Source organism: Ursus americanus, chromosome 16 (assembly GCF_024610735.1).
Source record: "Ursus americanus isolate L20-20 chromosome 16, mUrsAme1.1.p, whole genome shotgun sequence".
NCBI classification, from domain to species: Eukaryota; Metazoa; Chordata; class Mammalia; order Carnivora; family Ursidae; genus Ursus; species Ursus americanus.
Genome location: NC_142142.1, coordinates 1387292 through 1400186, shown reverse-complemented (window position 1 = coordinate 1400186; position 12895 = coordinate 1387292). Strand labels below are relative to the sequence as shown.

General features: G+C 42.7%; 1 protein-coding gene across 1 annotated transcript in view; it reads right to left on the bottom strand.

Annotated features, from left to right (window-relative positions):
* DENND5A (DENN domain containing 5A) overlaps positions 1–12895 on the bottom strand; it is a 101113-nt gene that overhangs the window by 10380 nt on the left and 77838 nt on the right. Inside the window, exons 12-15 of the mRNA XM_045803870.2 lie at positions 10903–11055; positions 4169–4253; positions 1327–1411; positions 734–862 (exon numbers count right to left, since the gene is read on the bottom strand). Coding sequence (XP_045659826.1) covers positions 734–862; positions 1327–1411; positions 4169–4253; positions 10903–11055 — 452 coding nt within the window. The remainder of the gene's footprint in view (positions 1–733; positions 863–1326; positions 1412–4168; positions 4254–10902; positions 11056–12895) is intronic.

Genomic DNA, 12895 nt, shown 5'->3' with positions numbered 1-12895 from the left:
GAGAGGTGGTGGCCCGAGAGGCAGACAAGGGGGTCAGTCCTCCTTCCCACTCCTCTTCTGGTAGCTAGGGTACAAAAAGAATGCAAAGAATATCAAACCCAGAGAAGGGAACCATAGGTTGAACGGCCCCTGGGAGTGTGAGAACCATGGAATTTCTCCTCTTTCTCTTTCTAGGTGGAAAGTGTGGAGGGAGGGGGCCTACGAGGGCCATCGGAAGCCCTTTTAAGCTCTAGGGAGACTCAGACAGGGTCCAGAGAGGAAAAGCAAGGACTGGGTTATTCTGGGCCGGCCCTGGCTTCAGAAGAGAACAAAAGAGATAAGGGAATATCTTAGAAGTTCTTTTCATTCCCTAATCCTTTCTTCTCCAGGACAGGAAAGAGACCAAGAAAATGCCCTGTGCCTAAGAGGTATGCAAGTCTCCTGAGTACAGTAAGGAGAGGGGAGCCCCAAACTCTGAGGTACCCAATAAGGACCCCACCCCTCTCACTACCTCTTTAAGAAAGCTATTGGGGACATGCAGATTGAGAAGGGAGGAAGGACAAACACAGCAGCATTGGTCTTCTATACTTAAAGACGGAGAAGAGGAAATGCTACAAAATCTTCACACGCAAGCTGAATTAGCTGAGTACAGCAGAAATGAAATAGTGAATATTCTCCCTCCTCACTCAAGGGTTTCCAAACCCTCCCCACCATTCCTGGGAGCCTGGGTCTACTCCAGGTGGAATGGCCTTACTTGGTGAGCTCATGGTCTGAGAGAAGCTGCTTCAGGTGTCTGGAAAGTAATTTTTTTTCCATGGATAGTCGCACCCATGCTCTGGCTTTTCCCACATCAGTCTTGATCTCCCCGATGTTCTGGATGTGCCTGAAGGGAGAATGGGAAACAGGAGGTGGGGAGTGGGGTAGAAGAGGAACTCACTACTAATACCTCCCCCTGTAAAGCCAAGCAGGCCTGGTGAGACAATCCTATCCCATCCTGGTGAGAGTCCATCTCTTGTTCTCTAAATCCTGGGCTTCCATGTGGCTTTGCAGATAGGCTCGCCACAATTTGCAGGGGGCGGCAGGGGTGACAATACGGCTCTCAAAAAACCAGGCAAACCCTGGAGCCCTGTGGTACTTCGGTATAATTCTCCAAAAGCACCAGGAACCTCAACCGCTCGTACAGCTCCACAATTGCATCAAGAAGCACAAGACCAAAGACAAGGTCTTCCTGGTTAACGGAGATGCTGCGGAAGCCCACGTCACGGACACCCTGCTACTGAAGCAGACGCCTAAGGAGCAACTGAAAACAGGCTTTCAGTGGCTTATTATATATGAACCCAGACTGACCTCATGTCCTGAATGAGGGAGATTCTCAGGGGAGACATGACTGAGCTGGCATCAGACTTCCTCCGTTCTGAATCAAGAAGTATTCCTGGAACAAAAAAGCTGGTCACGTCCCAAGAGAGATCTGACTATCCAAAGAGCTGACTACCCAAATTTGTACAGGGACTACTTGGTAACACCTTGTGTTTCATGAATATTTGTTAAGTACTTGATAGGTATCAGATGGTGTACTTTTATACATATTATCTCATTTAATCCTCTAACAACTAGATAGTCAAGGAAGGTATTACAGAGAAGGGAACCAAAATTCAGAGAAGTTAAATGCTTTGCCCTAGTTACCAAGTGTCCAAGTCAGCACTAGAGGGAACACAAATCTTCTGGCTCCTAATCCAGCATGTTCTCATCAGGCAGCCACGGAAGCAGTATTTCCAGTTGGAGCTACTACTCCTGTCCTTTCTTGCCTCTAACTGGGCTACAAAGGAGCCAAGGGAATGCGTACAGCACGTGCTCCGCACGCTACAATACAAGCGCACCTCAGTTTGCCGCGCTTTCACTTTACCGTGCTTCACAGATACCGCGTTTGTTTACAAACTGAAGGTCTACTGCAGCTCTGGGTCAAGCAAGTCCACTGGCATCATTTTTCTAACAGCATTTGCTCATTTCATGTCTCTGTGTCACATTTTGGTATATCTCACAATATTTCAAAATTTTTCATTATGATTATTATATTTGGCTTTTTCAGAAGATTTATTTGGGAGAGAGAGAGTGTGTGCACACACGAGCACATGCTCAAGTGCGGGGGAGGGGCAGAGGGCGAGGAAATCCCAGGCAGACCGCGCTGAGTGCTGAGCCCAACACAGGGCTCCATCTCACGACCCATGAGACGACGAGCTGAGCCGAAACCAAGAACTGGACGTTTAACTGACCGGACCACCCAGGTACCCCCATTATTACTGTATTTGTTATAGGGATCTGTGATCCATGATTATGACTTGCTGATAGCTCGGATGGTTAGCAGTTTTTAGCTATAAAGTATTTTTTAATCAAGGTATAAACAGTTTTTAGACATAATGTTATTGCACATTTAACACACTATACTACAGTATAAATGTAACTTTTATATGCAATGGGAAACTAAATAATTCACCTGACTCACTTTATTGTGATATCCATTTTTTGTGGTAGTCTAGAACCAAACCCACAACATCTCTGAGGTATGCCTATATATTATCTTTATGTCTGGTCCAATACTTAAAACTTAGTATCTTCACCATGTAGCTGTTGAGAATTTTTGGCTATAGTCTATCCCTCAGCAGTAACTTTCTTCTATAGCCTTCCTGAGAAGACTTTTTGTTCCAATGTCCAGAAAGTGGACCAAAAAACTCCTTATCAGGCTACTTAGGGAGCTCTTACACCTGGTTTTCAGCCAACTATTCTCCCCACATTCAGTGCCAGCTGGGGTCAATTAGCTCAAGGGGAAAGAAACATTGAGTTTATGCTGATGTCTTTACTTCCATGTGAACTGATCTTCACCATTAGGATAAGAACATCCAAGAAGAGCAAACAACTTCTTGGCAGAGAGAGGAAAATGAAGGACGGTGCTAAGGGGAGATGCTGCCAAGAAGTACAGAAAAGAGGGGGACTGTCCTGGAAGGGGCACTGCAGAAGGAACACCAGACTAGGAGACAAGAGGCCTGGCTCCTAATCTGGCCTCTTCCATGAATGCAGTATGCGATCTTGAATAAATTCAACTCCTTTCTGGATCCCAGTTTCCTCCTCTTGTAAAATAAAGGGGCTGGACTAGATCATCTCCAAGGGTCCCTGCCAACTCTGATATTTTTATTAAATTAGAAATGGAAAACAAGGGGAGGCTGGGTGGCTCAGTTGGTTAAGCGTCTGCCTTCAGCTCAGGTTATGATCCTAGGGTCCTGGGATGGAGCCCCACACTGGGCTCTCCGCTCAGCAGAGAGCCTGCCTCTTCCTCGGCCTGCCGCTCTGCCTACTTGTGCTCACTCGTTCTCTAACAAATAAATAAATAAAGCTTAAAAAAAAAAAATAGAAAAGAAGTGTTAAGGGATCATTCACACCAGGCCCTGACTCTGAGGAATTCCAAGGTAGGACACAGGCTCTCTTAACTGACAGATCATCTCAATGCCCATCTCTGAGGTATAAAACAAAAAACTCTGAAGACAACTTGCTTCAAACACAGGACACCAGTACCACACAAATTCATTAAAAGCCTAAATTCATTCTAAGACTGTCCTCTTGCTGACATAAATCTTCTATCTCATTCATCAAAAGGTACAGAAACAGGACGCCTGACCGGCTCAGTCAATAGGGCATGGAACTCTCAATCTTGGGGTCATGAGTTCAAGCCCCATGTTGGGCACAGAATTTACATTTAAAAAGGGTGGATACAGGGGCGCCTGGGTGGCACAGCGGTTAAGCGTCTGCCTTCGGCTCAGGGCGTGATCCCGGCGTTATGGGATCGAGCCCCGCATCAGGCTCCTCTGCTATGAGCCTGCTTCTTCCTCTCCTACTCCCCCTGCTTGTGTTCCCTCTCTCGCTGGCTGTCTCTAGTCTCTATCTCTGTCAAATAAATAAATAAAATCTTAAAAAAAAAAAAAAAAAAAGGGTGGATACAGAAACGCATAATGAAAGCAAACACCATGGCTTTGGCACACTCTGTGGTTCAGAGAGCCGGGTAGCTTAATATTTAAAAAAGGAAACATTATACAGCAAAGGTTTCAATGACCTAGAATAGTCTACTGCAGACGATCACTCCAGTGGGGGATGGGAAAGTGGATGGAGGCGGTTCTCCCCAGTGGTGCAAAAACCATCTTACCTGAGGTACTGAGACTTCCTGATGTGAGTTTTCTCTGCCGGTTTTCCTGATAATGTAACAGGTGGGACCACAAGGCTGATTTCCCCTGGAACCAACACAAGGGAGAAACACCTATCAGTTTAGATATCAGAGGCCAAAGCATCCAGTGAACACAGTCACGGATAATTTTAGCATATAGATACGGGCTTTTACTCAAAAGTATCTGTACTATTTCCTTATCTCGATGTACACCCAGATGCAATGTATACAAATATATCACCCTATATAAAGAAAAATTTAAAAATATAAAGAAGAATGGAAAGGAACAGAAAAAGAGAAATGGTCCACCACTTCAAACAGGACATGGCCAAAAAGAGTCTGGACCAGCGGGTAAAAAAGAAAAAAGCAAACAACCTATCAACTTCTAAGCTGGTTAAAGGCCAGCTTGGGTAGAGCATGATGGCTTCTGTACAGAGGAGCTAATACCCCGTCTATAAGATTCTAGGACAGCTTCTGAATTTCCTAAAACACTTAAAGGCATTATTGCCCTTAGTGCAGGCTGAGAAGAATAAGCTGTCACTAAGAGGGGGATTTACTATTAAAGGTAAAAATGAAGAAGCCTGCAGGAGGGTAGGCTGGTCCTTAACTATAGTTAATATAACAGAACCTTAGCGTTTGGAAATGTAAGGAGTTGCAGTTTATTTGAGCTATGTAGTAATTTGTCATTTTACCAAGGCACCAATCTGATTAGCATTTGCAAGCCTGCTGTAACGGAGCCATTTGCCTAGGTGGTGAGTGGCCACCCAGCCACTGCTTCGCCTCTTTCTAGTCGTCCTGCAGAACACAGTGCCCCTTGTTATGTGACAAAAACTCTATCTTAGATTCATGCTTTATGCTTCTATATAGCTGATATAATGTAAATGTAGTATTATGCTTGTTTTAGTAGGAGGTTTTATTATAATAATTTTATAAATGACTTCAGTTCTGTATTTTGGAGAAGTGATAGTAACAACAATAGAAGCTACCCTGTCCTGGGACTTGCCACAAACTAAGCACTATGTTAAGTGTTCAAAATACAGTATTTTATTTAATGCTCTCAACAATCCCACAGGATGCACTATCCTCATTCTCTTTAGAAAAGAGCAAACTGAGCATCAGACAGATTAAGTAACTCGTAAAAGATCACACAGATAGTAAAGAGTGTTGGGATCAAGCTTCAATCTAATGTCAGAACCACTGCTCCCAATAATGACGCTATATAGACTGCTTGGAAGAGATCATTTAATTTATGAAGTTATACATTCTAAAGAAAATTTTATGCTCTCGGATGAATGTGAGGATTTAATGTCTGAAGATTTGCCCCTTGAGAATACTGAGGATCTATCTTGTTTCTATCCATTTGATAGATTTGGGGGGGGGGGGAATCAAGCATTTGAATGGAAGAAAACCCTCATCTACAGATCAGCAGGCTGTTGACATGAACTCACTTTATGTTTGGATATCCTAAGATTTAACCAACTTAAAAAAAAGAGAGAGAGAAAGGAGAAAGGGGCACCTGGGTGGCTCAGTCAGTTAAGCATCTGCCTTTGGCTCAGGTCATGATCCCAGGGTCCTGAGATCGAGTCCCGCATCAGGCTCCCTGTGGGAAGTCTGCTTCTCCCTCTCTCTCTGCGTACCCCCCACACTCGTGCTCTCTCTCACTCTGCTATCTCTCTCTCTCAAATAAATGAATCCTTTTTTTAAAAAAAAGGACTTAACCAGCTTAAAACAAAACCCAATTATCATAATGGTTTTTAAAAAAAAAAAACACGCAAGTTAAAACTAGAAAAGACTTATTTATTGAAAAACCAAATATTTTTTTAAATGATGTTCAACATTAATGAGACTTACAACTCCTACACACTACCTGCTATATTGATACAATATATGTGAAAGATAACACAAGAGCTTAAAATATTCATACTTTTTAAAATTTTTTTCCTTTTTTTTTTAAGATTTTATTTATTTATTTATTTGACATGGAGAGATAAAGAACATACAAGCAGGGGTAACAGGAGAGGGAGAAGCAGGCTCCCCTCCAAGCAGAGTCCGATGTGGGGCTCCATCCCAGGACCCTGGGATAATGACCTGAGCTGAAGGCAGACTCTTCAACCAACTGAGCCACCCTGGTGTCCCATATTCACACTCTTTGATTTAGTAATTCAGCTTCCAGAAATCTGTCCACCCCTCTACCAAAACAGTTAGAGTAGGCTCCTGAAAGGGCAGGGACTTTGGCTTACCCGTCACTGTGTCCCCAGAATCTAGAAAGACTAGAAAGGCAGGCTCCCTTAACAGACCTGTGTGGGTGTGACCTACACTAAATACAGCCAGTCACCAGAGAGCCCTCACATGCATTGCTGCTGAAGAGCCAAAGGCTAGAGGAGCACCAGCCTGCCATGCCAGAAGGACGCCCTGGCTCATGGTGATTTCACCGGAGAGAAAGCAAAGGCGGGAATGAGAGAGCAGCGGCTGGGCTGAAGCTTAGTGATAGGGCACTGAGGTCCTTCTAGTTCAGGAGATATGAATTATTCTTCCTCTTTTGCACAAAGACTGATTGAGACTGCAAGGTTCAGTTTAGCCTAACTACCCATTTGGGGTATTATACAGGGCTAGCAAGATATAGATTGCACCAGATTCTCTGAGGACATCACACAGAGGTAAGAAACAACCCATTTTCACTTACCCAAAGGGCAGCAGTTACAAAACGAGTATGAAAAACCAACCTCACTTCTCATTGTTAGAATATACTAGAGAAGGATGCCCATCTCCTTGAAAAATGTCACTGAAAGCCAAAGAGAGTTGTGAGGATAACAGAACTTCTTATAAGGACTTGCTGAAAACAGCCCTGTATGCAGGCAGTCATGGCTAATGACAAAATTTAGGAAGCTAGAGCAAAAACTGCTGTTTGGGTTCTCTCTACTTTCTAAGTACATCAAATAGGTAGTTGATCAGTAAGGTGCCCTCAGAAGGCGGCAGTAAGATCACTCTCTGGGCGTGCGTTTGGTCACAATGTGGGTGACTGCAGGATCCTGCATAATCTGCATAATGGAGTCCAGGGAACCAGGTTACAGAAGTTTTGGACTAGAATATAACCGAAGAAGGTCTCACCAGGAGACAGGTGCTCTACACACACGCTAGCAAAGTGAAGGCCTAAGGAGAACATGCGGTAGAAACCCAACATAGATAGTCACGGTCAATCCGCAGCTGACCATGTATGTGTCCCTGAGGGTATAAACACCCTGCCAAAAAGCACCCTTGCTTCCCTCTGGTGACAATGTCAGTGCTTCACTTTTAGTGCTCCAAATGCACGATTCAGAACAGAATGGGACCTCGGTTGAAAAGTCCCCATTATTTTATATTAGTTTCTCACTAAACAAGTAGCCTCTATCAGGGGCACCTGGGTGGCGCAGTCGTTAAGCGTCTGCCTTCGGCTCAGGGCGTGATCCCGGTGTTCTGGGATCGAGCCCCACATCAGGCTCCTCCGCTGGGAGCCTGCTTCCTCCTCTCCCACTCCCCCTGCCTGTGTTCCCTCTCTCTCGCTGCCTGTCTCTCTCTCTGTCAAATAAACAAATAAAATCTTTGGGAGGGGGGGAACAAGTAGCCTCTATCTATCCAAACTGAGAAGGGACTCAAATGGGCTCCAAAAAACATTCCTCATGCTATGAGAATTTTTACAGAATATGGCTGCAAAGCCTCAGAGGATAGGTTTAGAACATGTGGTGATATGGTATTATTTCTTAAAATGCAGGAGAAGGCTCACTAACTCTCTAAAAATTTTTATGCCAAAAATTAGAAAGTTTTGGGGGGCATTCATTTTACCAAAAAGCTAAAGAGCTCAACTATAAGTGTCAGCCTCGCTCAGCTTAAAGGAAAACGATAAAATGATTATGTTTATTCTACTCATTTGTTATACAGAAAAGGAAAGAAACAGAAATTCTTCATGTAGAGACTTCCAAAATAGCCATCGTATGTTATATACCTACCACATGCCAGGTACTTACTTATTTATTTATTTATTTATTTATTTATTTATTTATTTATTTAAAGATTTTATTTATTTATTTGACAGAGATAGAGACAGCCAGCGAGAGAGGGAACACAAGCAGGGGGAGTGGGAGAGGAAGAAGCAGGCTCATAGCGGAGGAGCCCGATGTGGGACTCGATCCTGGAACGCCGGGATCACGCCCTGAGCCAAAGGCAGGCGCTTTTAACGACTGCGCTACCCAGGCGCCCCCAGGTATTTATTTTTATTACGTCTAATTATCATAACCCTCAAAGGTAGATTTGATTAATTCCAGTAATATGGATAACGAAAATGAGATTCAAAAATCACAAATTACTGGAAGTTATCCAGCAGAGCTAGGATTCCCAGTCTTTCTGACTCCAAAGCCCACAGTATTGCTATTATACTACAGGATTCTCAAAATTTTAGGAATGTGATACACAATTTTTAGCATTTTAAAAAATTTATAACCATACTGCTGTTTACAATACTGAAAAACCAGACATAGTAACCTAAATGACTAGTAATAAAGGATTGATTCAAACATGGAAAATACATACAATGGATACAGTAGTAAAACTGAGATCTGAGAAGAGTAATAACCACAAACATTTACAGAGCACCTCCCAAATTCCAGGCTGTGACTTTAGTGCTTCACCTAAACTCTATTAGCAAACCCTCACAGGAATCCTATGGAGGTGGGTACTTCAAAAAGTCCACCATATATAGGATGAAAGAAGCTTAGCAAAACTAGGTATCTTGATCAGTTTTATAAAGTTATTAAGTAGGAACCAAACCCAGGTCTGATTCATAGCCTGAGCACTTAAATACCATGGTATCACCTAAATAGTTAAGGACATGGAAAAAATATTATAACCAAGTTATAAAACATTATGTACATATGATCCCATCTAGATTTTTAAAAAGTTTTACTGAGATATAATTCACATTACCATAAAATTCACACTTACAAAGTATACGATTTTCTGTTACAAAAAAAATCTGGTTTTTAGTACGTTCACAGAGTTGTACCACCATCACCACTATCTAATTTTAGGGCATTGTCATCACCCAAAAGGAAACCCCATACCCATTATCAGTCACACCCTATTCCTCCTTCCCTCCCATTTCTGACATCTCCTAATCTGCCTTCTGTCTATGGATTTGCCTACTCTGGACATTTTATATAAATGAGATCACACAATATGCGGTCTTTTGTGACTGGCTTCTTTCACTTACTGTGTTGAAACATGTATCATCCCTCATTCCTTTTACTGCTGAACTAAATTCCATTGTACAGATACACCACATTTACTGTATCTATTCATCAACTGATGGACATTTGGGTTGTTCTATTTCTGGCCTATTAGAGATAATGCTGCTATGAACATTTGTGTAAATGTTTTTATACAGACATAGGTCTCCATTTAACTTGAGTACACGGCTACAAGTGGAGTCGCTGCGTCATGTAACACTATGTTTAACATTCTGAAGAACTGCCAGACTATGCTCCAAAGTGGCTACACCATCTTACATTCCCATCAGCAATGTGCGAAGGTTCTAATTTCTCTAGATCCTTACTAAACTTGTTATTGTCTGTCTTTTTAATTTTAGTTACCCTAGTGGATGAGAAAAAGTATCTCACTGTGGTTGGATTTTTAAATATCCACGGTATACGGGTACACCATGCACAAACAAATGTTTCGAAGGACAGATACGGTAGACTGTCTCTATACCCGTGACAATGGCACTCCAGAAGGGCAGAGATCTTGGTCTGTTTTGTTCACTAAGTATCTCAAGTGCCTTCAACAACAATGCCTGGCACACGGTCAGCCCTCAATAAATACTTGCTGGATACTTACATGTGTTTTCTAATTTAGTCATATTAAAACTGCTTTTTTAAAAAAAAAAAGATTTATTTACTTTGGAGAGAGAACACGAGTGGAGAGAGGGGCAGAGGGAGAGAATCTCAAGCAGATTCCCTGCTGAGCACAGAGCCCATTGCAGGGCTCCATCTCTATGAGATCTCATGGGGCACGACCCATGAAATCATGACCTGAGCTGAAATCACGAGTTGGGTGCTTAACCGACTGTGCCACCAGGTGCCCCAAAACTGCTTTTGAAAAGATTTCAAGTTCCTTTCAAATTTAAAAATGCGTAAAAGTTGTCCATCGTGACTAGTCAAAATAGAGTATTTTGAAATAAGGAAATTCTCTGGTACTAAGCAATAAAAATCAAACTTACTCAATTTCCCACAGTCCTTTCTCAAATCTTTAGACAGTTAAGCTAACTGTATATAAAAGAAATGTTAATGACAGACCTTTTCCCACTGGGAATGTACAATTAGTGAAGAACCCTTAGAGTACATTTGATACTTATGAGCTCCAAGTTCTCTCTTTCTTTTGTGTCCCATCTCCGGACCAGGGCCAGCTGCCAAAAAGGATCTATCAGTTTGGCTGTTTGCTCTACTTACAATAAGGAAGATGCTACTCTAAAAATGTCTAACAAACACACAGAGATTCATTTAGCATATATTTAAAGAAAAGAATTTGGATCACATTTATTACTTATTTGTTTGCTTAGCTATTTCAAGTCTCACGTCACACGTGGCATGCACCATTTTTCAAAGGCAGCCAGCTGGAAGAGTGTGGGAAAGCTAGTAAGTGAAAAGGGAAAGACAGTTTGCTCAGCAAGGAGTCTAGACATTCCTTACCTGCTTTACTTGTAGCCCATGACTCCAGATCCTCTCTAGGAGGTCGCAAAGGCTGGCAATCAAGGTGTTCTCCTCCACCCCTGTGATGTTCACCTCTCCATGCCCTAGCTCCACCGCCTCGCGGCCCATCTTCTCCACCAGCATCCTCTTGGTCTACAAGGAATCAGTCAGCAGGATTAGATAACCACAGTGAGCAGGATCACATGCAACTGGAGGGGCCTGTGGTGACCCGCACAGCACATCCGAGTAAGACAGATGAGTAAGACAAAGAGACATAAAGTATATTTATTCCCCATCATATAGGTCAGGCTCTGGTGGAGTGCATTCTTTAAAAGTTCAGTTACAAAGATAAGAACAGAGCAATCACGGTATGACCCTGGGCAAGTGATGCCATCACTGGATTAATTTTTTTGCATTTATGAGATGAAAAGAGTTGAAGAAAACCCTTTGGTCACGGTCACTTCTGACATTCTCCCTTTCTCACTGTTTAACTGATCTTACCAAACAAACCTGCAAGCTAGGCTAGAAATACATCTAAAGTACTTGTCAAGGGGATCAAAAATCATGCACAGGGGCGCCTGGGTGGCACAGCGGTTAAGCGTCTGCCTTCGGCTCAGGGTGTGATCCCAGGGTCCTGGGATTGAGCCCCTCATCAGGCTCCTCCGCTGGGAGCCTGCTTCTTCCTCTCCCACTCCCCCTGCTTGTGTTCCCTCTCTCGCTGGCTGTCTCTATCTCTGTCAAATAAATAAATAAAATCTTAAAAAAAATTATGCACAAATAATTCACTTTTGTTTTTTCTTTCGATATTTTATTTAAATTCAGGTTAGTTCCCACATAGTGTAGTATTAGTTTCAGGGGCAGAATTTAGTGATTTATCAGTTGCATATAACACCCAGTGCTCATTACCTCAAGTGCCCTCCTTAACACCAATCTCCCAATTACCCCATCCTCCCACCTATCTCCCCTCCAGCAACCTTCAGTTTGTTCCCTATAGTTAAGAGTCTCTTAAGGTTTGCCTCCGCCTCTGTCTTTATTTTACTTTTCCTTCCCTTCCCCTATGTTCATCTGTTTTGTTCTTAAATTCCACATATGAGTGAAATCATATATTTATCTTTCTCTGACTGATTTCACTTAGCATAATATACTCTAGTTCCATCCATGTTGTTGCAAAAGGCTGAGTAATATTCTATTGTACATATATATATATATATACCATATCTTTTTTAAAAATATTTTATTTATTTGTCAGAGAGACAGCACAAGTAAGGGGAGCGGCAGGCAGAGGGAGAAGCAGGCTCCCCGCTGAGGAAGGAGCCCAATGAGGGACTTGGTCCCAGGACCCGGGATCATGACCTGAGCCGAAGGCAGACACTTAACCAACTGAGCCACCCAGGCATCCCTACACCACATCTTCTCTAACCATTCATCAGTTGATAGACATCTGGGCTCTTTCCATAATTTGGGGTGCGTGTGCCCCTTCAAATCAGCACTTGGGGTGCATGTGCCTCTTCGAATGAGCATTTTTGTATTCTTTGGATAAATATCCAGTAGCGCTATTGCTGAGTCACACGGTAGTTCTATTTTTAACTTTTTGAGGAACCTCCATACCGTTTTCCAGAGCGGCTGCACCAGTTTGCATTCCCAGCAACAGTGTAAGAGGGTTTCCCTTTCTCTGCATCCTCACCAACACCTGTTGTTTCCTGAGTTGTTACTTTTAGCCACTCTGACCAGTGGGAGGTGGTATCTCATTGTGGTTTTGATTTCCCTGATGCTGAGTGATGTTGAGCATTTTTTCATGTGTCTGTTAGCCTTTAATAGGTCTTCTTTGGAGAAATGTCTGTTCATGTCTTCTGCCCATTTAACAACTGGATTATTTGGTTTTTGAGTGTTGAGTTTGAGAAGTTCTTTATAGATTTTGAATAGTAGCCCTTTATCTGATGTCATTTGCAAATATCTTCTCCCATTCCGTGGGTTGCCTTTAAGTTTTGTTGGT